Source organism: Tachyglossus aculeatus, chromosome 21 (assembly GCF_015852505.1).
Source record: "Tachyglossus aculeatus isolate mTacAcu1 chromosome 21, mTacAcu1.pri, whole genome shotgun sequence".
Classification (NCBI taxonomy): Eukaryota; Metazoa; Chordata; class Mammalia; order Monotremata; family Tachyglossidae; genus Tachyglossus; species Tachyglossus aculeatus.
In genome coordinates this window covers 2,286,478-2,309,955 of record NC_052086.1, presented here as the reverse complement: position 1 = coordinate 2,309,955, position 23,478 = coordinate 2,286,478, and the positions used below count along the sequence as shown (strand labels likewise).

General features: G+C 50.7%; 3 pseudogenes and 2 gene segments (V, D, J or C); all 5 read left to right on the top strand.

The window, feature by feature from the left end:
- Positions 1–899: 899 nt before the first annotated feature.
- LOC119941830 lies at positions 900–6,816 on the top strand (annotated as a pseudogene).
- Positions 6,817–6,909: 93 nt separating this feature from the next.
- On the top strand, positions 6,910–9,257 carry LOC119941829 (annotated as a pseudogene).
- A 2,121-nt stretch (positions 9,258–11,378) lies between these two features.
- LOC119941828 lies at positions 11,379–12,197 on the top strand (annotated as a pseudogene).
- Positions 12,198–15,934: 3,737 nt separating this feature from the next.
- On the top strand, positions 15,935–17,802 carry LOC119941827. The segment is given in 3 exon segments: positions 15,935–16,013; positions 16,170–16,477; positions 17,788–17,802. Coding segments are annotated over 3 exon segments (381 nt in total).
- Positions 17,803–21,926: 4,124 nt separating this feature from the next.
- Positions 21,927–22,470, top strand: LOC119942215. The segment is given in 2 exon segments: positions 21,927–22,013; positions 22,157–22,470. Coding segments are annotated over 2 exon segments (375 nt in total).
- Positions 22,471–23,478: the final 1,008 nt, after the last annotated feature.

Here is a 23,478-nt window from a genome sequence, read left to right as displayed (position 1 = left end):
CATCATTTATACATTTATTTTAATTTCTTTCTCCCGTTGAAAACTCTGAGCTCCTTGCATACTGGGATTCTTCTCAACCAACCCACTTTTTATGGTGTTTATTAAGTGCTTATGATGCGCCAAGCCCTGTATTAATCTCTTGGGTAGATGGAAGCAATCAGGTAGGACACAGTCTATGTACCGTATGGGGATCACTGTCTTAATCCCCATTTTACAGGTGAGGTAACTGAGGCACAGAAAACTGAAGGGACATGCCCAAGGTCACACAGCAGACAAGCGGTGATCCTGAGTTTAGAACCCAGTTTCTTCTGCCTCCCAGCCCCATGCTGCTTCTTATCCAACCAAGTTGGATAACTTGGTTGTATCATATTTTCGCAAGCACTTAGTACAATGCTCTGTGCACAGTGAGCATGCAAGAAATATGATTGATTGTTGGATGGATTGATTATTTTGATTAATGCTACTTTAGAACAGATATTGGAGTGAAGACAGATCTGGAATAACTCACCCCCTGAGCCATGGCATAGATTGTAAGGCAGGTTTCTAGACATCGTCATTTATCCTGACCCCGTGTGAATGAGTGTAAGACCCCAGTGGGTCTGGAGAAGGTGCCCAGGGCAAACTAGTACGAGAAGAGATGGAGGCAGAGCCAGGGACACAGCTTTCAGTAGTGGGGACAGAGAGGGAGAGAGGAACAGAGAGAGAGGGAGAGAAAACCCCTCTTTACCTCTGTCAGGGTCCCGGGACCCTGTGATCTGGGTTGGGTGACGCCCCTAGAAGCAGCAGCCATTGGGCAGGGAGCAGATTTGCATGTGGGGGCTACAGGAGGGGGATGGGGGCATGGGGAGGGTTTAAGAGAGACTTTGGGGAGCTCAGGCCCAGAACTGGGGCCTTGGGGAGCAGAACCTTTGTGTCCGTGTCCACCATGGCTCGCACTCCTGTCTTCCTCCTTCACGTTCTCCTTGCACTCCTCGCTCTCTGCACAGGTGCGGCCGGGGGCAGCTAATGCCCCCCAAAGGGCCCTGGGCAGGGAGAGGTCCTCAGCCCGGGTGGACCCAGGAGGGTGCTTGGAAGGGGTGGAGGTAGGATGCCCAGAGAGGGGTCCAGTGCAGTACTTAGGGATCTCTTGTCTCCTCTCCTCCAGGTTTCGTGAGTTCTGTGCCGACTCAGCCGCCTTCGGCGTCCGTGGCCCTGGGACAAACAGCCACACTCACCTGCTCCGGTGTTACTGGTAGCTATGCATACTGGTACCAGCAGAAGCCCGGCCAGGCCCCTGTGCTGGTTATATACGATAATAGCAAGCGACCCTCCGGGATCCCCGACCGGTTCTCCGGCTCTAAGTCCGGGAGCACGGCCACGCTGACCATCGCCAGGGCCCAGGCCGAGGATGAGGCCGATTATTACTGTCAGGAGTATAGTAGTAGTGCTAATCCTCACAGTGACACAGGGTAATGGGGAAGTGAGACAAAAACCCCCACCCCCACGGGTCCGTCCCCCAGCACTGCCCCTCCTGCCAGATGGTGCCCTGTTCCAGTATGGGGAGGTGAACCTGCGCTCCAGCTCCCCCAGATTCCCCTGCATCCTGATCCTTCCACACTCCCCCATCACCCCGACGATCTCATTCTTATTCTCGGCTCCTCCTTTTGCCCGCTGCAGTTCCCCCGTGGTCACATCTCTGGGGCTTTGGGTGAGTGTCCGGCCTCTCTGAGAAAGCTCATGCCACCATCACTCTCATCATTAATATTATCACCATTCATTCGTTTGGTTGTATTTATTGAGCGCTTTCTGTGTGCAAAGCATTGTACTAAGGGCTTGGGAGAGTACAGTATAATAATAAACAGACACATTCCCTGACCTAAACAGGCTCACAGTGACGTGGAGATAGGCATTAGTACACATAAATGAATAAATAAATAAATATATAAATTCTAGCTATATTCCTAAGTGCTGTGGGGCTGGAAGAGGGGCTGCGTGAAGGGAGCAACTCAGGGAGACTTAAAAGGGAGCGGGAGAGGAGGACTTAGTTAGGAAAGGCTTCTTGAAGGAGATGTTCCTTCAATAAGGCATCGAAGGAGGGCAGAGCAGTCGTCTGTCTGATATGAGTTGACAACCACCATCGTCATCACCGGTGACCTACTGTGTGCACAGCGCCAGATTGGATCTTTGGGAATGCACAACTACCAGGAAGGAAACAGGGGCTGCTCCCACGGAGCCTACAATCTAATTGAGAAGTCAGTCGATACAACATTTTCACGGTAAGCAACCTGAGACCCTCGGTGGCTTTCAGTCCAACCAGTTTTGAGGAGAAACCAGATGTGGGACCCCCTATTTCAGGCCTCCCTTCTCACCAGCGGGACAGCCCGGTCTCTGTCCCAGGGCCCGTCGCTCCGCCCGGCCTTGAATGTGTCCTTCTTCCCAATACTACCACAGCACAGTAATGTGGTGACACAGGCAAGTTAGTGATCTGGGGTGATCTGGGTATTTTGGAAAACATCACTAAAGGAAAAATAGGGAATCTCCTCTCCAGTCCATGGATGGTATTTATTGATCACTCACTGTGGGTAGAACACGGTCCTCAGCATTTGGGAGAGGGCAATTCACCCACCCTCGACCTCAGAGAACTTACCTAAGTACATAAATAGCTTTAAATTATATATTATAAACTGCAAATTTACTTATCTTAATGTTTGTCTCCCCCTCTAAATTGCCAAGTAGGGTCTGCTAATTCTGTCGTATTGTACTCTCCCAAGAGCTTAGTACAGTGTTCTGCACATAGTAAGCATTTAATTAATACCATGCATTGATTGATACTATGCAATAGACATGATCCCTGACAACTAGAGAAGCACCGTGGCTTAATGGAAAGAGCATGGGCTTGGGAGTCGGAGGAAGTGAGTTCTAATCCCAACACCACCCCTTGTCAACTGCGTGACTTTGGGTAAGTCACTTAACTTCTCTGTGCTTCAGTTACTTCATCTGTAAAAAATTGGGGATAAAGACTGCAAGGCCCATGTGGGACAAAGTGATTACCTTGCATCTACCCCATCGCTTAGAACAGTGCTTGACAAAGAGTAAGTGTTTAACAAATACCACTATTTGTTAATAATAATAATAAATAGGAGCCTATAGCCTAGAAAGGGAGACAAACACTAAGATGAAGTACAGAGAGAGGAAATGGTAAAGTGTAAGAATACATACATAAATGCTGTTGGATGCAAAGATGGATGGGTCACCTCTGGAGGTTCTTGAGGAATAAGGAGACATGGACAGAATGTCATCTTTAGAAAACTGAGTAGGGCAGCAGTGTACAGTGTGGTCTGGAACAGGGAGAGACAGGAGGCAGGGAGGACAGTGAGGAGGCTGATGCAGTAGTGAAGGAAGGAATAATAATGGTGGTATTTGTTAAGTGCTTACTATGTGCAAAGCACCGTTCTATGCACTGGGGGGGCTACAAGGTGATCAGGTTGTCCCACTTGGGGCTCACAGTCTTAATCCCCATTTTACAGATGAGGTAACTGAGGCACAGAGAAGTTAAGTGACTTGCCCAAGGTCACACAGCTGACAAGTGGTGGAGCTGGGATTCGAACCCATGACCTCTGACTCCCAAGCCCTCACTCTTTCCACTGAGCCACACTGATTCCCAAGGAAGTGACAAGTGCTTGCATCGAAGTAGTAGCATTTTGGATCGAGAGAAAAAGACAGATTCTAGAGATGTTGTGAAGGCAGAACTGACTGGATTGTGTGACAGACTGACTATGTGGTTTGAGGGACAGAGACGAGTAAAGGATAATGCCGAGTTATGGGCCTGCAATAGTTGGTAATAACAGTTTACAACATTTATTTAAAAATTGCCTACTATGTGTCAAGCACTTTTCTGAGCAGTAGGATAGATGTAAATGAGTCAGGTCAGATAATCCCTGTGCCAAGAGGGACTCATATTCTAAATAGGAGGGAGAGCGGTATTGAGTTATGGAGGATTGTGGTGTTTTACAGAATAATTAGAAAGTCTGGTGGAGGACAGTGTTTGGTGGAAAAATGAAGAGTTTGATTTTGGACTTTTTAAGTATGGGGGGTTGGCGAGGCATCCAAGTAGAAGAGCTTGGGATCTAATGGGAAGGACAGTCAATGTAATTTGATCCACATAAAAACCCTGCTGTCTCCTAGGGTGCCCTTTCTCCCCTTCCCTAGACCTCATCTTCCCTGCTACCCAACTCTCAATAATTATGAATGTCTGCTTGGGCACCACGGCCTGACAGCCAGAAGGACAGGTTGGGTGCAGGGTTAGATCTCACTCCCAGGGTAAGTAAAATGTGGTTTTATTTTTCTTTATGGCATTTTGTTTAGTGCTTCTACTATGTGTCAGGCACTGTACTAAGCACTGGAGTACATAGAAGCAGCGTGACTCAGTGGAAAGAGCCCGGGCTTTGGAGTCAGAGGTGATGGGTTCAAATCCCAGCTCCGCCAATTGTCAGCTGTGTGACTTTGGGCAAGTCACTTCACTTCTCTGGGCCTCAGTGACCTCATCTGTAAAATGGGGATGAAGACTGTGAGCCCCCCGTGGGACAACCTGATCACCTTGTAACCTCCCCAGCGCTTAGAACAGTGCTTTGCGCATAGTAGGCACTTAATAAATGCCATTATTATTATTATTATTAATATACAGTACTGGTGTACCTAGTACATAAGACACAGTCCGTGTCCCCCACGGGGCTCACATTCTTCATCCCCATTTTACAGATGAGAGAACTGAGGCACAGAGAAGGGACGTGACTTGTCCGAGGTGACAGAGCAGGCAAGGGGCAGAGCCGGGATTAGAACTCAGTTTCTTCTGCTTCCAAGATCCGTGACCTATCGGAAAGGCCTCGCAACGTCTCTCGTCTGTCTCATCTGTCTTAAATGTATTTCCTCTGCAGGTGCAGTTTCAGAGAGTGGTTTTAATTTCCCAGGGGCCTGAAGGTGGCAGAAGAGCCTCATGGAGTTGACTCACCCGGGTTAGGCATCAACATCATCATCATCATCATCATCATCCATGGTATTTATTTAGCACTTAATTAGAGCAGAGTTCGGTACTAAAAGCTAGGGAGAGTACAACAGAGTTGGCAGATAGCTTCCCAGTGCACATAGAGTTTGCAGTCCAGAGACCGTACGGTATAGGTATAATAGTAATGATAATTATGGCATTTGTTAAGCACTTACTATGTGCCAGGCAATGTACTAAGCACTGGGGTGGGTACCAGCCAATTGGATTGGACACAGTCACTATCCCTCGTGGGCTCACAGTCTCACTCCCTATTTTACAGATGAGTTAACTGAGGTACAGAGAAGTGAAGTGACTCATCCAAGGTCACCCAGCAGACAAGTGGTGGAGTCACAAGAATGGGCGGTTCTGTTTGTGTTGTGTGTTTTTTCTTTCTACACCTTCCCAACAGAAGGCATTGCAGTCTTCAGGCCTGATCTCACCCTTTTCAGTCTGTCCCACCTTCTTTACTATACCCCAGTCTGGAGCGCTCCCCCCGCCCCATCTGCCCTTTGGTTTCTTTATTGACCATTTAGTAATAAGAATAATTATTATTGTATTTGTTAAGAACTTACTATGTGCCAAGCACTGTTCTAAGCACTGGGTTAGATACCAGCTAATCAGGTTGGATACAGTCCATGTCCCACATGGGGCTCACTGTCTTAATCCCCATTTTACAGATGAGATAACTGAGACACAGAAAAATTAAGGGATTTGCTCATCACCCAGCAGACAAGCGATGTCCCTGGGTTTATCACCCAGTTCCTTCTGCCTCGCAGGCCCAGGCTCTAGCCATTAGGCCACGCTGCTTCTTACCCCACTCGGTTTTAGGAAGTCCTAGTCTCCCAAGCACTTAGTACAGTGCTCTCTGCACAGTGAGCACTCAATAACTACGATTTACTGATGGGTTGATTGATTGCCAAGACCAGTGCTCCTTGAGAACAGCTATTGGCATCTTAGCAGATGTGGAATAACACAGTCCCTGAGCCATGGGACAAAATTTAAGGCTGGTTTCTCGGCATCACCGTTTATACTGACCCCGTGTGAGTTAGTGTAAGGCCCAGGTGGTTCTGGCGAAGGGGCACAGGGCAAACTGGTACTAGAGGAGATGGAGGCAGAGCCAGGGGCACAGCTTTCAGTAGTGGGGAGAGAGAGAGAGGGAGGGAAAGACAGAAAGAAAGAGAGAGAAAGGGCCCCTGCTTCCGTCTGTCAGTGTCCTGGGGCACCGTGACCGGGGCTGGGGCCACATGGAGGGGATAATAATAATAATGATAATAATGATAGTATTCGTTCAGTGCTTACTCTTAATTAATGATGGCATTTGTTAAGCGCTTACTATGTGCAAAGCGCTAGGGGCGATACAAGGTAATCGGGTTGTCCCACGTGGGGCTCACAGACTTAATCCCCATTTTCCATATGAGGTCACTGAGGCCCAGAGAAGTTAAGTTACTTGCCCCAAGGTCACCCAGCAGACATGTGGCAGAGTAGGGATTAGAACCCATGACCTCCGACTCCCAAGCCCGGTCTCTGTCCACTGAGCCCCGCTGCTCAGAAGGGAAGGTGAGCCCATTGTCGGGTAGGGACCGTCTCCATATGTTGCCAACTTGGACTTCCCAAGTGCTTAGTCCAGTGCTCTGCACATAGTAAGTGCTCAATAAATACAATTGAATGAATGAATGAATGAATGAAGGGCAGGGCTGGACACGTGGAGACACAGAGAGACAGAGACACCCCCTGCCTCCCCCCCCCCCCAGGGGTGTGGGGCTCCCCCCCACCCCAAGGGCAGCAGCAGCCAATGAGCAGGGAGAGATTTGCATTGGGGGCCCTGGCGGGGGGCGTGGGGAGGGGATAAGAGAGCGGCAGGAGAGGCCGGGCCCACAGCTGGGGCCTCGGGGAGCACAGCGCTTCGCACACTGTCTGCCATGGCCCAAGCTCCTCTCCTCCTCCTCGTGGGCCTCGTGCTCCTCGCGCTCTGCACAGGTGTGACCTGGGGCGGCTCATACCCTCCTAAGCACCCCGAGCATGGACACTTCCTCTGCCCCAGATAGACCCCGGGGGGGTATCGGGGAGGGGGGAAGGATGCCCAGGGAGGGGTCCAGTGCAGTCCTTCCTGACCTCTTCTCTCCTCTCCTCCAGGTTTTGTGAGTTCTGCACCCACTCAGCCGCCCTCGGCATCCGTGGCCCCGGGACAAACAGCCACGCTCACCTGCTCCGGTGTTACTGGTAGCTATGCGTCCTGGTACCAGCAGAAACCTGGCCAGGCCCCTGTGCTGGTTATATACCTTGATAGCAAACGACCCTCCGGGATCTCCGACCGGTTCTCCGGCTCTAAGTCCGGGAGCACGGCCACGCTGACCATCGCCAGGGCCCAGGCCGAGGACGAGGCCCATTATTACTGCGAGGAGTATAGTGGCAACGGCAATCCTCACAGTGACACAGGTTGATGGGGAAGTGAGACAAAAACCCCCATCTCCACAGGCCCGTCCCCTTGCTCTGCCCCTTCTGACAGATGGTTCCCTGTCCCAGGATGGGGAGGGGAACACTGCGCTCTAGTTTCCCCAGATTCCCCTGCATCCTGACCCTGCCACACCCTCCCATCACCCCCACGAACCCACACTCATTCTCGGCACCGCTGGGCCCCACCTCTTGTCCCCTGCAGATCCCCTGCGGTCACGTCTCTGGGGCTTTGAGTGAGGTTCGGGCCCCTCTGAGAAAGCTGATGCTGCCATCATCAGTATTATCACCATTCATTCATTTATTCGGTTGTATTTATTGAGCGCTTACTGTGTGCAAAGCAGTGTACTTGGGGCTTGGGAGAGTAGAATATAACAATAAACAGACACATTGCCTGCCCAAAACGGGCTCACAGTGAAGAGGGGGAGGGCAGGCATTAATACAAATAAATGAATAAATCATTAAATAAATGACAGATATATACCTAAGTGTCGTGGGCCCGGGAGGGGAGATGAGTGAAGGGAGCAAGTCAGGGTGATGCGGAAGGGAGTGGGAGAAGAGGAGAGAACGGCTTAGTTGGGGAAGGCTTCTTGGAGATGTCCTTGAATAAGGCTTTGAAGGAAGGGAGAGAAATCATCTGTTTGAGATGAGCACCACCACCATCATCGTGACCAGTGACCTGCAGTGTGCACTGCGTCAGACTGGATAATAATAATAATAGTGATAGTATTTGTTAAGTGCTTACTCGGTGCCACGTACTGTTCTAACCTCTGGGGTAAATACGAGATAATCAGATGGTCCCACGTGAGGCTCACAGTCTTAATCCCTGTTTTACAGATGCGGTAACTGAGGCACAGAGAAGTTAAGTGACTTGGCCAAGGTCACACAGCGGACGAGTGGTGGAGCCGGGATCAGGACCCTCGTCCTCTGACTCCCCAGCCCGTGCTCTTTCCATTAGGCCACGCTGCTTCTTCGTCACTGGATCTTTGGGATTGCACAGCCACCCGGGAAGATACAGAGTCTGCTCCCACAAAGCTAACCGTCTAAGTGACGTCAGTCAACACGACGTGTTCGTTCAGTGTATACAATCTGTGACCCTCGACGGCCTTCAGTCCAAAGGGTCTGGAAGGGAAACCGGACAGAGGGTCCCACCCTGGGACTCCCCATCTCGGGCCTCTCCTCTCACCGGTAAGACACTCTGCTCTCTGTCCCAGGCCTCGTTGCTCTGTCTGTCCCTGGATGTGTCCTTCTTCCCATTGCTACAGTAATGATGTGACACAGGCGTGTTAGCGATCTGGGGTGACGGGGTATTGCCTGGTGGCAACCTTGCGTGTCCGCTCCATCCTGTCCGGCCTGTCTGGAGGTTGTGTCCTCCCTGGGGGAAACTGTGGTCTGTAGTTCTTTTCCCATCTTTGGTTTGTCCTGGACCGCTGGGGAGAAATGACCGGCCTGGAGCCTGTTCTCTGGTGTAACCGAGGCGGGATAGCATCTATCCTAATATGGGGGCGGTGTCACAGTACCTTAGCCTTGTCTCTATTGGTTTCTTTCTCATTGAGTCCTAATTCCCTCCCCTCCGACAGAGAAATGATTCCGGGAAAGGTCTGTCGGACCACAGGCCAGGACCAGGTGGCCTCATTTCATCCCCCATTCATGGAAAACTCCAGCAAAGGGCCGTGTGGGCCCCGAGTCTCCCACCAGACTGGGCACCCCAAAGCCTGGCAAGGGGACGGACGGTGCAGTCGGCCACCTCCTCCCGCCAACTGCCCAGCAGCAGGAGCCTAACTAAGGCCAGACAGGGGCTGGGGGAGGAATCAGGAAGGGGTGGGGACGGGGGGACCGGGGGGTATGTTGGGGGGCAGGGCCAGCAGAGGGCGCCCTCAGCCCACGTGGGCTTGAGGAAGGCTCATGGCGGAGGGACCAGAGAGCAGCTCCGTCGGCCTCCCCTCTTTTACTCCCTTATAGCAAGCGGAGGATCAAACCAGCCTCAGCCTCCCTGTCTCACCTTACCATAACACTACAAGCCGTGTCTACCTCCTGTCCTGATTATCTCCCCGATCATTGCTTCTCCAAAGGCCTCCTCTCCATCCTAATCCTCCTCGACCACCCCTTTTCTTGGAATCATTATCCAGTCTTGGCCTCACTGACACTGTCCTCTCCTGGTTCTCCTCCTATCCCTCTGGCCACTCATTCTCAGTTTCTGTCAGGGGCTCCTTCTTGCCTCCCACCTACTATCTGTAAGGAGTCCATTAAGGCTCAGCTTTGGGTCCTTTTCCGTTCTCCATCTACACCCACTCCCTTGGAGAAGTCATTCGCTCCCATGGCTTCTACTACTGTCTCTATGGAGATGATTCCCAAATCTCCATCTCCAGCTCTGATGTCTCTCCTTCTCTCCAGTCTCACATTTCCTTCTAGCTTCAGGCCATCTATACTTGGGTGTCGCGCCTACGCCTCAAACTTGACACGTTCAAAACAGAACTCCTTAACTTCCCACCCAAACCCTGCCCTTTCCCTGACTATCTCGTCACTGTAGAAAGCACCACGGTCCCTCCTTTTTCACAAGCAGCTAACCTTTATTCATCCCTCATACTCCATCTGTCCCCAGAATGGCAGTTTTACCTTCACAGTATCACTAAAATCCACCCTTTCCTCTCCATTCACCTGGCAGCACATTGATACGCTTAGGCTATCCTTTCTTGACTGCTGCATCAGCCTTCTAGCTTACATCACTGCCTTCTGTCACCCCCCTCTCTAGTCCATACTTCGTCCTGTGGCCCAGAACGTTTTTCTAAAATTATGTTTGGTCTATGACTCTGGCTGGGAACTCCTTCCCCCTTCATATCTGACAGACCTTTCCTCTCCCCCACCTTTAAAATCCCATTTCTTCCGTGATGCCTTCCCCATCTAAGCCCTGATTTCCCCTATTCCTTTTCTCTTCTGAGGTGCCTTTGCACTTAGATATGACCTATTTATTCACACTATCCTCAGCCCCACACCACTTATGTACATATCCATCATTTATACATTTATTTTAATTTCTTTCTCCCGTTGAAAACTCTAAGCTCCTTGCATACTGGGATTCTTTCAACCAACCCACTTTTTATGGTATTTATTAAGTGCTTATGATGCACCAAGCCCTGTACTAATCTCACAGGTTGATAGAAGCAATCAGGTAGGACACAGTCTATGTACCGTATGGGGATCACTGTCTTAATCCCCGTTTTACAGGTGAGGTAACTGAGGCACAGAAAAATGAAGGGACATGCCCAAGGTCACACAGCAGACAAGCAATGATCCTGAGTTTAGAACCCAGTTTCTTCTGCCTCCCAGCCCCATGCTGCTTCTTATCCAACCAAGTTGGATAACTTGGTTGTATCATATTTTCCCAAGCACTTAATACAATACCCTTTGCACAGTGAGCACTCAAGAAATATGATTGATTGTTGGATGGATTGAACACTTTGATTAATGCTACTTTAGAACAGATATTGGAATGAAGACAGATCTGGAATAACTCACCCCCTGAGCCATGGCATAGATTGTAAGGCAGGTTTCTAGACATCGCCATTTATCCTGACCCCGCGTGAATGAGTGTAAGACCCTGGTGGGTCTGGAGAAGGGGCACAGGGCAAACTAGTACGAGAAGAGATGGAGGCAGAGCCAGGGGCACAGCTTTCAGTAGTGGGGACAGAGAGGGAGAGAGGAACAGAGAGAGAGGGAGAGAGAACCCCTCTTTACCTCTGTCAGGGTCCCGGGGCCCTGTGATCTGGGTTGGGTGACGCCCCTAGAAGCAGCAGCCATTGGGCAGGGAACAGATTTGCATGTGGGGGCTACAGGAGGGGGATGGGGGCATGGGGAGGGTATAAGAGAGACTTTGGGGAGCCCAGGCCCAGAACTGGGACCTTGGGGAGCAGAGCCTTTGTGTCCATGTCCACCATGGCTCGCACTCCTGTCTTCCTCCTTCACGTTCTCCTTGCACTCCTCGCTCTCTGCACAGGTGCGGCCGGGGGCAGCTAATGCCCCCCAAAGGGCCCTGGGTAGGGAGAGGTCCTCAGCCCAGGTGGACCCAGGAGGGTGCTTGGAAGGGGCGGAGGTAGGATGCCCAGAGAGGGGTTCAGTGCAGTACTTAGGGATCTCTTGTCTCCTCTCCTCCAGGTTTCGTGAGTTCTGTGCCGACTCAGCCTCCTTCGGCGTCCGTGGCCCTGGGACAAACAGCCACACTCACCTGCTCCGGTGTTACTGGTAGCTATGCATACTGGTACCAGCAGAAGCCCGGCCAGGCCCCTGTGCTGGTTATATACGATAATAGCAACCGACCCTCCGGGATCCCCGACCGGTTCTCCGGCTCTAAGTCCGGAAGCACGGCCACGCTGACCATCGCCAGGGCCCAGGCCGAGGACGAGGCCGATTATTACTGTCAAGAGTATATTGGCAGTGGCAATCCTCACAGTGACACGGGTTGATGGGGAAGTGAGACAAAAACCCCCATCTCCACAGGCCTGTCCCCTTGCTCTGCCCCTTCTGACAGATGGTTTCCTGTCCCGGGATGGGGAGGGGAACACTGCTCTCCATTTCCCCCAGATTCCCCTGCATCCTGGCCCTCCCACACTCCCCCATTGACCCGACAAACCCACACTCATTCTCAGCACCGCTGGGCCCCACCTCTTGTCCCTGCAGATCCCCCACGGTCACGTCTCTGAAGCTTTGGGTGAGGTTCGGGCCCCTCTGAGAAAACTGTTGCTACCATCATCAGTATTATCACCATTCATTCATTTATTAGGTTGCATTTATTGAGCGCTTATTGTGTGCAAAGCAGTGTACTTGGGGCTTGGGAGAGTACAATACAACAATAAACAGACACATTCCCTGCCCAAAAAGGGCTCACAGTGAAGAGGGGGAGGGCAGGCATTAATACAGATAAATGAATAAATCAGTAAATAAATGACAGATACATACCTAAGTGTCGTGGGCCCGGGAGGGGAGATGAGTGAAGGGAGCAAGGAAGGGTGACGCAGAAGGGAGTGGGAGAAGAGGAGAGAATGGCTTAGTCGGGGAAGGCTTCTTGGAGGTGATGTCCTTCAATAAGGCTTTGAAGGAAGGGAGAGAAATCATCTGTCTGAGATAAGCACCACCACCATCATCGTGACCAGTGACCTGCAGTGTGCACTGCGTCAGACTGGATAATAATAATAATAGTGATAGTATTTGTTAAGTGCTTACTCTGTGCCACGTACTGTTCTAAGCTCTGGGGTAGATACGAGATAATCAGATCATCCCACGTGAGGCTCACAGTCTTAATCCCTGTTTTACAGATGCGGTAACTGAGGCACAGAGAAGTTAAGTGACCTGCCCAAGGTCACACAGCGGACGAGTGGTGGAGCCGGGATCAGGACCCTCGTCCTCTGACTCCCCAGCCCGTGCTCTTTCCATTAGGCCACACTGCTTCTTCGTCACTGGATCTTTGGGATTGCACAGCCACCCGGGAAGATACAGAGTCTGCTCCCGCGAAGCTTGCCGTCTAAGTGACGTCAGTCAACACGATGTGTTCGTTCAGTGTATGCAGTCTGAGACCCTCGACGGCCTTCAGTCCAAATGGTCTGGAGGGGAAACCGGACAGAGGGTCCCACCCTGGGACTCCCCATGTCGGGCCTCTCCTCTCACGGGTAAGACACTCTGCTCTCTGTCTCTCTTTTGTGCAGAGTGATAGGAAAGTCTGGTGGAGGACAGGGTTTGGGTGGGAAGATGAAGAGTCGATTTGGGTCTTATTAAGTATGAGGGGTTGGCGGGGCATGCAGGTAGAAGAACATGGGATCTAATGGGAGGGACAGTTAGTGCAATTTGATCCCCGTACACAACCTGCTCTCTCCTAGTCTCCCCTTTTTCCCCTATCCCTAGTCCTCCTCGTCCCTGCTACCCAACTCTCCATAAGCATGATCATCTAATTAGCGACAACAGCATGGCAGCTAGGTTAGGTGCACTTCTGTGTCTCACTCCCAGGGTCAGTAAAAGCTGGCTTTTTTTATGGATTTGGTTAAGTGCCTATAATAATGATAGCATTTATTAATCGCATACTATGTGCAAAGCACTGTTCTAAGCGCTGGGGAGGTTACAAGGTGATCAGGTTGTCCCACGGGGTGCTCACAGTCAATGCCCATTTTACAGATGAGGTAACTGAGGCGCAGAGAAGTTAAGTGACTTGCCCAAAGTGCTTACTATATGTCAGGCACCGTACTAAGCACTGGAGTACATAGAAGTTCATAGAGTATTGGTGTACATAAGACGCAGTCTGTGTTCTACATGGGGCTCACATTCTTCATCCCCATTTTACAGATGAGCGAACTGAGGCACAGAGGAGCGACATGGCTTTTTCGAGGTCACACAGCAGACAAGTTGTAGAGACGGTATTAAAACACAGTTTCTTCTGATTCCAAGGTTGTGCTGTATCTGAAAGGCCACACATCTTCTCACGTCTGTCTTGAGTGTATTTCCTCTGCAGCTGCAGTCCTGGAGAGTGGTTGTAATTTCCCGGGGGCCTGAAGTGGCAGAAGAGCCTCATGGAGCTGACTCCCCCAGGTTAGGCATCAACATCATCATCATCATCATCATTCATGGTATTTATTTAGCACTTAGGGCAGAGTTCAGTACTAAAGGCTAGGGAGAGCACGGTACAACGGAGTTGGCAGATAAATTCCCTGTGCACATAGAGTTCACAGTCCCGAGACCGTATGGTACAGGTATAGTAGTAATGATAATTATGGCATTTGTTAAGTGCTTACCGTGTGCCAGGCAGTGTATTAAGCACTGGGGTGGATACCAGTGAATTGGGTTGGACACAGTCCCTGTCCCTCGTGGGGCTCACAGTCTCACTCTCTATTTTACAGATGAGTTAACTGAGGTACAGAGAAGTGAAGTGACTCGCCCAAGGTCACACAGCAGACAAGTGGTGGAGTCGCAAGAAGGGGCAATTGTGTTTATGTTGTGTGTTTTTTCTTTCTGCACCTTCCCCACAGAAGGCATTGTAGTCTTCGAGCCTGATCTCACTCTTCTCTGTCTGTCCCACCTTCTCTACTATACTTCAGTCCGGAGCTCTCCCCCTGCCTCCATATGCACTCTGGCTTCTTTATTGACCATTTAGTAATAATAATAATAATTATTATTATTATGGTATTTGTTAAGGACTTACTATGTGCCAAGCACTGTTCTAAGCACCGGGTAGGATACCAGCTAATCAGGTTGGATACAGTCCATGTCCCACATGGGGCTTACTGTCGTAATCCCCATTTTACAGATGAGGTAACTGAAGCACAGAAAAATTAAGGGATTTGCTCATCACCCAGCAGACAAGTGGTGTCCCTAGGTTTAAAACCCAGTTCCTTCTGCCTGCCAGTCCCAGGCTCTAGCCACTAGATCCAGCTGCTTCTTACCCAACTCGGTTTTATCCTACTCTCCCAAGCACTTAGTACTGTGCTCTGTGCACAGTGAGCACTCAACAAATATGATTTATTGATGGATTGATTGATCGCCAAGACCAGTGCTTCTTGGGAACAGCTATTGGCATCTTAGCAGATGTGGAATAACTCAGTCCCTGAGCCATGGGACAGGATTTAAGGCTGGAGTCTCGGCATCACCATTTATACTGACCCCACGTGAGTTAGTGTAAAACCCAGGTGGCTCTGGGGAAGGGGCAAAGGGCAAACTGGTACCAGAAGAGATGGAGGCAGAGCCAGGGACACAGCTTTAAGTAGTGGGGAGAGAGAGAGAGGGAGGGAAAGAGAAAGAAAGAGAGAGAGAGAGAAAGGGCCCCTCCTTGCCTCTGTCAGTGTCCTGGGGCCCTGTGACCTGGGCTGGGGCCACGTGGAGGGGATAATAATAATAATGATGATAATAATTATAATATTAAGCGCTTACTATGTGCAAGCACTGTTCTAAGCACTAGGGGCCACACAAGGTAATCAGGTTGTGCCACGTGGGGCTCCCAGTCTTCATTCCCATTTTCAGGTGAGGTCACTGAGGCCCAGCGAAGCTAAGTGACTTGCCCCAAGTCACACAGCTGAGAAGTGGCGGTGTCGGGATTAGAACCCACGACCTCCGACTCCCAGGCCCGGGCTCTTTCCACTGAGCCCCGCTGCTCAGAAGGGAAGGTGAGCCCGTTGTTGGGTAGGGACCGTCTCTATATGTTGCCAACTGGGACTTCCCAAGCGCTTAGTCCGGTGCTCTGCACACAGTAAGCGCTCAATAAATACGATTGAATGAATGAATGAATGAATGAATGAATGAAGGGCAGGGCTGGACACGTGGAGACACAGAGAGACCCCACCCCGAGGGGTGTGGGGCTCCGCCCCCCGGGGCAGCAGCTGCCAATGAGAGGGGAAAGATTTGCACGGGGGGCTCCGAAGGGGGGCGTGGGGAGGGGATAAGAGAGCGGCAGGAGAAGCCGGGCCCACAGCTGGGGCCTCGGGGAGCACAGCGCTTAGCTCACTGCCTGCCATGGCCCAAGCTTCTCTCCTCCTCCTTGTGGGCCTCGTGCTCCTCGCGCTCTGCACAGGTGTGACCCAGGGTGGCTCATGCCCTCCTAAAGGCCCCGGGCACGGACACTTCCTCTGCCCCGGACGGACCCAGGGGGGATATCGGGAAGGGGGGAAGGATGCCCAGAGAGGGGTCCAGTGCAGTCCTTCCTGACCTCTTCTCTTCTCTCCTCCAGGTTTCGTGAGTTCTGCGCCCACTCAGCCGCCCTCGGCGTCCGTGGCCCTGGGACAAACAGCCACGCTCACCTGCTCCGGTGTTAGTGGTAGCTATGGTGCATACTGGTACCAGCAGAAACCCGGCCGGGCCCCTGTGTTGGTTATATACAGTAATAACAACCGACCCTCCGGGATCCCCGACCGGTTCTCTGGGACTAAGTCTGGGAGCACGGCCACGCTGACCATTGCCAGAGCCCAGGCCGAGGACGAGGCCGATTATTACTGTCTGGATAGTAGTAGTGACACAGTGACACAGGGTAATGGGGAAGTGAGACAAAAACCCTCATCTCCACGGGCCAGTCCCCTCGCTCTGCCCCTTCTGACAGATGGCACCCTGTCCCAGGATGGAGAGGGGAAACTGTGCTCCAGCTCCCCCAGATTTCCCTGCATCCCAATGATAATAATGATAACATTTGTTAAGCGCTTACTGTGTGCAAAGCACTGTTCTAAGTGCTGGGGGGATACAAGGTGATCAGGTTGTCCCACTTGGGGCTCACAGTCTTCATCCCCATTTTCCAGATTAGGCCCTTGAGGCTCAGAGAAGATAGGTGACTTGCCCAAGTTCTCACAGCAGACATATTGCAGGGCCGGGATTAGAACCCATGACCTCTGACTCCCAAGCCATGCTCTTTCCACTGAGCCACGCTGTTCCGATGATCCCACACTCATTCTCAGCCCCTCTGGGCCCCTCCTCTTGTCTCCTGCAGATCCCCCGTGGTCACATCTCTTGGGCTTTGAGGGAGGTTCGGGTCCCTCAGAAAGCTCATGTTGCCATCACTTTCATCTTCTATATTATCGTCATTCATTCATTTGCTTGTATTTAGTGAGCGCTTATTGTGTGCAAAGTACTGTTCTAAGGATTTGGGAGAGTACACTATAACGATAAACAAATTCACTCCCTCTCCCCCACACCTTACCTCCTTCCCCTCCCCACAGCACCTGTATATATGTATATATTTTTGTACGTATTTATTACTCTATTTTACTTGTGCATATTTATTCTATTTCTTTTATTTTGTTAATATGTTTTGTTTTGCTGTCTGTCTCCCCCTTCTAGACTGTGAGCCAGCTGTTGGGTAGGGACTGTCTCTATCTGTTGCCAACTTGTACTTCCCAAGCGCTTAGTACAGTGCTGTGCACACAGTAAGCACTCAATAAATACGATTGAATGAATACACTCCCTGCCAACAACAGGCTCACAGTCTAGAGGGGGAAAGAAGCATTAATACATATAAATAAATAATACTAAATAAATAAGTACTATGGGGCTGGGAGAGGGGATGAGTGAAGGGAATGTCTGGAATGAAATGGGAGTAGAGAGGAGGGCTTCAGTAGGGGAAGTCTACTTGGAGGAGATGTTCTTTCAATAAGGCTTTGAAGGAGGGGAGAGCAATCGTTTGTTTAATAAGAGCATCACCAATGACCTACTCTGTGCCGAGTGCCAGACTAGATCTTTGGGAGTACACAACTATCAGAGAAGTTACAGAGTCTGCTCCCATGGAGCTTACAGTCTAATCGAGGAGTTAATCAACACAACGTATTCACTGTGCACAATCTGCGACCCTCGACGGCCTTCAGTTTAAACGGTTTTGAGGGGAACCCGGACATAGGGTCCCACCTGGGAATCCTGCTCTCCCACCCTGGGACTCCCCATTTCAGGTCTCCCTTCTCACCAGCAGGACAGTCTGCTCTCTGTCCCGGACCCCGTTGCTCCGTCAGGCCCTGGGCGTGTCCTTCTTCCCATTGCTACCATAGAACACTAATGCGGTGACACGGGAGTGTTAGAGACCTGGGGTGACGGGGGATCGCCTGGTTGCATCCTGCATGTCCTCTCCATCCTGTCCGTCATGTCTGGAAGTTGTGTCCTCTCAGTGGGAAACTTTTCTCTCTTGTTCTTTCGCATCTATGGTTTTTCCAGGCCCCTTGTGGGGGATGATTGGCCTGGGGTCAGTTCTCTGGTGTCACTGAGAACTTGTTCTCACCTGTCCCGCCATCGACCCCCAGCCCACGTCCTCCCCCTGGCCTGGAATGCCTTCCCTCCACACATCCGCCAAGGTAGCTCTCCCTTCAAAGTCCTACTGAGAGCTCACCTCCTCCAGGAGGCCTTCCCAGACTGAGCCCCCTTTTTCCTCTCCTCCTCCCCATCCTCCCTGCCCTACCTCCTTCCCCTCCCCACAGCACCTGTATATATACTTGTAGATTTATTACTCTATTTTACTTGTACATATTTACCATTTATTTTGTTAATGATGTGCATATAGCTTTAATTCAATTTGTTCTGATGATTTTAACACCTCTCTCCATGTTTTGTTTTGTTGTCTGTCTCCCCCTTCTAGACTGGGAGCCCGTTGTTGGTTAAGGACCGTCTCTATCTGTTGCCGACTTGTGCTTCCCAAGCGCTTAGTACAGTGCTCTGCACACAGTAAGTGCTCAATAAATACGATTGAATGAATGAATGAATACTCCCCCAACCCTCCCAGCGGCAAGCGACTGAGCCCAGGGGCTGGGGGAGGAATCAGTAGGGCTTTGGAGTCAGAGGTCATGGGTTCAAATCCTGACTCCGCCAACTGTCAGCTGTGTGACTTTGGGCAAGTCGCTTAACTTCTCTGTGCCTCAGTTCCCTCATCTGTAAAATGGGGATTAAAGCTGTGAGCTCCCCGTGGGACAACCTGATCACTTTGTAACCTCCCCAGCGCTTAGAACTGTGCTTTGCACATAGTAAGCACTTAACAAATACTATTGTTATTATTATTATTATTATTATTATTATTATTATTATTATTATTATCAGTAAGGGGTGGGAGTGGGGGGACCAGCAGAGGGCGGTCTCAGCCCACAATTTGAGCAGCCCACGTGGGCTTGAGGAAGGATCAAAGGAGAGGGAACGGAGAGCAGCTCCATCGGCCTCCCCTATTTGCTTTCTTACAGCAAATGGAGGATTAAACTGGTCTCTGCCCTCCCCGTCTCACCTCACCCTATCACTCTGAAACGTACCTACTTCCTGTCTTGACTAGCCCCCCGATCAACGCTTCTCCGAAGGGCTCCACTCCATCCAAATCCTCATCCACCACCCCTTTTCCTGGAATCATTAGTCAACCTTGGCATCACTGACGCTGTCCTCTCCTGGTTCGCCTCCAATCTCTCTGACCACTAATTCTCAGTTCCGTTCAGGGGCTCCTCCTCTGCCTCCCACCCACTATCTGTGGAGTGTTCATCAGGGCTCAGTTTTGGGTCCTTTCCATTCTCCATTTACACCCACTCCCTTGGAGAAGTCATTCACTTCCATGGCTTCAACTGCTATCTCTATGGAGATGATTCCCAAATCTACATCTCCTGCCCTGATGTCTCTCCTCTGCAGCCTCACAGTTCCTGCTGCCTTCAGCCCATCTATACTTGGATGTCCTGCTGACAGCTCAGACTTTACCTATCCAAAAGAGAACTCCTTATCTTCCCACCCAAACCCTGCCCTCCCCCTGACTTGCTCTTCACGATAGAAAGCACCACGCTCCCCCCATGTTTCACAAACCCCTAATCTTGGAGTAATCCTCGACTCATCGCTCTTATTCATCCCTCGTATTAAAGCTGTCACCAAAATGGCAGTTCTACCTTCAGAGTATCACTAAAATCCACCCTTTCCTCTCCATTCAAACTGGCACCGCATTGATCCAAGGACTTCAACTATCCTTTCTTGACTGCTGAGTCAGCCTTCTCGCTTACCTCCCTGACTTCTGCCGCTCCCTTCTCCAGTCCATACTTCACTCTGTTGCCCGGAACATTTTTCTAAAAATATGTTCGGTCCATGTTTCCCCCATCCTCGAGAACCTCCAGTGATTGCCCATCCACCTTCACATCAAGCACAAACCCCTCACCGTTGGCTTTAAAGCAGCCTATCACCTTGTCCCCTCCCATCTTGCCTAACTGATTTTCTCCTACAATACGGAACACTCACTTTGCTCCTTGAATTGCCAATTGATTCACAGTACCTCGATCTCATCTATCTTGCCGCCTAGTCCATGCCCACATCCTTCCCCCAGCCAGAACTCTTTCCCCCCTCATATCTGATAGACCTTTTCTCTCCCACACCTTCAGAGCCATATTAAAATCACTTCTCTTCCAAGATGCCTTCCTCACCTAAGCCCTGATTTCTCCTAATCCTTCTCTCTTCTGAGATGCCCTTGCACATGGATTTGAACTATTTATTCATGCAATGCTCAGTCCCACAGCATTTATATATTTATTTATTTTAATGGTGTTTTTTAAGCGCTCACTATGTGCAAAGCACTGTTCTAAGTGCTGGGGAGATACAAGGTGATCAGATTGTCCCATGTGGGGCTCACAGTCTTAATCCCCATTTTACAGATGAGGGAACTGAGGCACAGAGAAGTGAAGTGACTTGCCCAAAGGCACACGGCTGACAATTGGTGGAGCCAGGATTTGAACCCATGACCTCTGACTCCAAAGCCCAGGCTCTTTCCTCTGAGCCACGCTGCTTCTACATTTATTTTAATGTCTGTCTCCCCCCTGAAAATCTAAGCTCCTTGGCATACCGGTATCTTGTCCGTAACTCATTTATTTATGGTATTTGTTAAGCACTTACAGTGTGCCAAGCACTGGAGTAGTTACAAGCTAATCAGGTTGGACACAGCCCACATTCCACAAGGGGCTCACAGTCTTCATCCCCATTTTACAGATGAGTTTACTGAGGCACAGAGTTGCTAAGGGACTTGCCCAAGGGCACACAGCAGACAAGTGATGATCCTGGGTTGAAAAGCCCCATCCTTCTGCCCCTCAGCCCCGTGCTCTATCCATTAGGCCATGCTGCTTCTTATCCAACTCAGTTTTATCATATTCTCCTGAGCACTTAGTACAGTGCTCTTTGCACAGTGAGAACTCAGTAAATATGATTGATTCATCATCATCAATCATATTTATTGAGCGCTTACTGTGTGCAGAGCACTGTACTAAGCGCTTGGGAAGTACAAATTGGCAACACATAGAGACAGTCCCTACCTAACAGTGGGCTCGCAGTCTAAAAGGGGGAGACAAAACCAAACATACTACAAAATAGAATAGATATGTACAAGTAAAATAAATAGAGTAATAAATATGTACAAACATATATACATATATACAGGTGCTGTGGGGAAGGGAAGGAGGTAAGATGGGGGGGATGGAGAGGGGGACGAGGGGGAGAGGAAGGAAGGGGCTCAGTCTGGGAAGGCCTCCTGGAGGAGGTGAGCTCTCAGTAGGGCCTTGAAGGGAGGAAGAGAGCTAGCTTGAGGGAGGAAGAGATTGATTGACAGACTGATTCCCCCAGCTACTGGTATGTTGACAGATCTGGAATAACTCACTCCCTGACCCATGGGACAGACTTTAAGGCTCATCTCTCAACATCGCCATTCATCCTGACCCCGCGTGAATAAGTGGCTCTGGAGAAGGGGCACAGGGCAAATTGGTACCAGAAGAGGTACCAGGGACACAGTTTTTAGTAGTTGGGACTGAGAGGGAGAGAGAAAGAGAAAGAGGAAAGGACCCCTCCTTCCCTCAGTCAGTATCCTGGGGCCCTGTGACATGGGCTGGGTGACACCCATCGAAGCAGCAGCTAATAGGCAGTGAGTAGATTTGCATGCGGGGGCTGCACAGGGAAGGGGGGGGGATGTTGGGAAGTGATAAAAAAGAGGTGGGGGAGACCAGGTCCAGAGCTGGGGCCTTGGGGAGCAGAGCTCTTGTGTCCATCTCCACCATGGCCCACACTCCTCTCCTCCTCCACCACCTCCTCCTCGCACTCCTCGCTGTCTGCACAGGTGCGGCCAGGTGCAGCTAATGCCACCCAAAGGGCCCTGGGCAGGGACACTTCCTCAGCACGGGATACTGGGGAGGTCATGAAGGGATGCCCAGGGAGGGGTCCGGTGCAGTCCTTACTGACCTCTTCTCTCCTCTCCTCCAGGTTCCGTCAGTTCGTCTGCCCCGACTCAACCGCCCTCTGTGTCCGTGCCTCTGGGACAAACTGCCACACTCACCTGCTCCGGTGAAGGTATCGGAAGCAATGGCGCAAACTGGTATCAGCAGAAACCCGGCCAGGTCCCTGTGCTGGTTATATACTATAATAACAACCGACCCTCCGGGATCCCCGACCGGTTCTCCGGGTCCAAGTCCGGGAGCACGGCCACACTGACCATCGCCAGGGCCCAGGCCGAGGACGAGGCTGATTATTACTGTCAGGAGGATAGCAGTAGCAATCCTCACAGTGACACAGGGTGATGGGGAACTGAGACAAAAACAACCGTCCTCCTGCTGCCCCTCCCTGCCAGATGGTGCCCTGTGCCAGGAGGCAGAGGGAAACGCTGCCTTCCAGCTCCCCCAGCTTCTCCTGTGCCCCTCACCCTCCCGCACCCCCTTGTAGCAAAACGGTCTTGGTATCAGTCCCACTGGGCCTCTGGCCATCCTGCTCCCTGCAGCCTCAGGGGATCCGCAGCCGCTCACAGCTCTGGGGCCTCCATTCCCGTCCAGGCCCCTCTGAGGAGGCAGATGCCATCATTGCTATCAGCACCACCGCCACCGTAACCGTCGCCCTCATCATCATTTTCCCCATCTCCACCATCCACTTCCTTGGTGTTTCGTGTGCAAGGCACCGTACTGGGGATTTCGGGAACACACAACTAAAGAAAAGATAGGAAAGCTGCACTTCCATCTGTCAGTCAATCAATGGTACTTATTGCATGCTTACTTCATTCATTCATTCAATCGAATTTATTGAGCATTTACTGTGTGCAGAGCACTGTACTAAGCGCTTGGGGAGTACAAGTTGGCAACATACAGAGACGGTCCCTACCCAACAACGGGCTCACAGTCTAGAAGGGGGAGACAGACAGCAAAACAAAACATATGGACAGGTGTCAAGTCATCAGAATAAATAGAAGTAAAGCTACAATAAATAGAAGTGAAGCTAGTGAAAGCCAGGAATCCTAACCGCTAGACCATATGGGAGTCACTGTGCGCAGGACGCCGTACTCAGCACTTGAGAGAGTACAATTCACCCATCCTCAATTACCTCAGCACTGACATACTTATCTTAAAATTATATACAATAAATTATGAATGTATTTATGTTCACATTTGTCTCCTCCTCTAAACTACAAGCTAGTTATAGTCAGGGAACATGTCTGCTAATTCTAATGTATTGTAGTCTCCCAAGTGCTTAGTAAAGTGCTCTGTACATAGTAGACATTCAATAAATATCACTAATTGATTGATTGATGATCTAGGCAA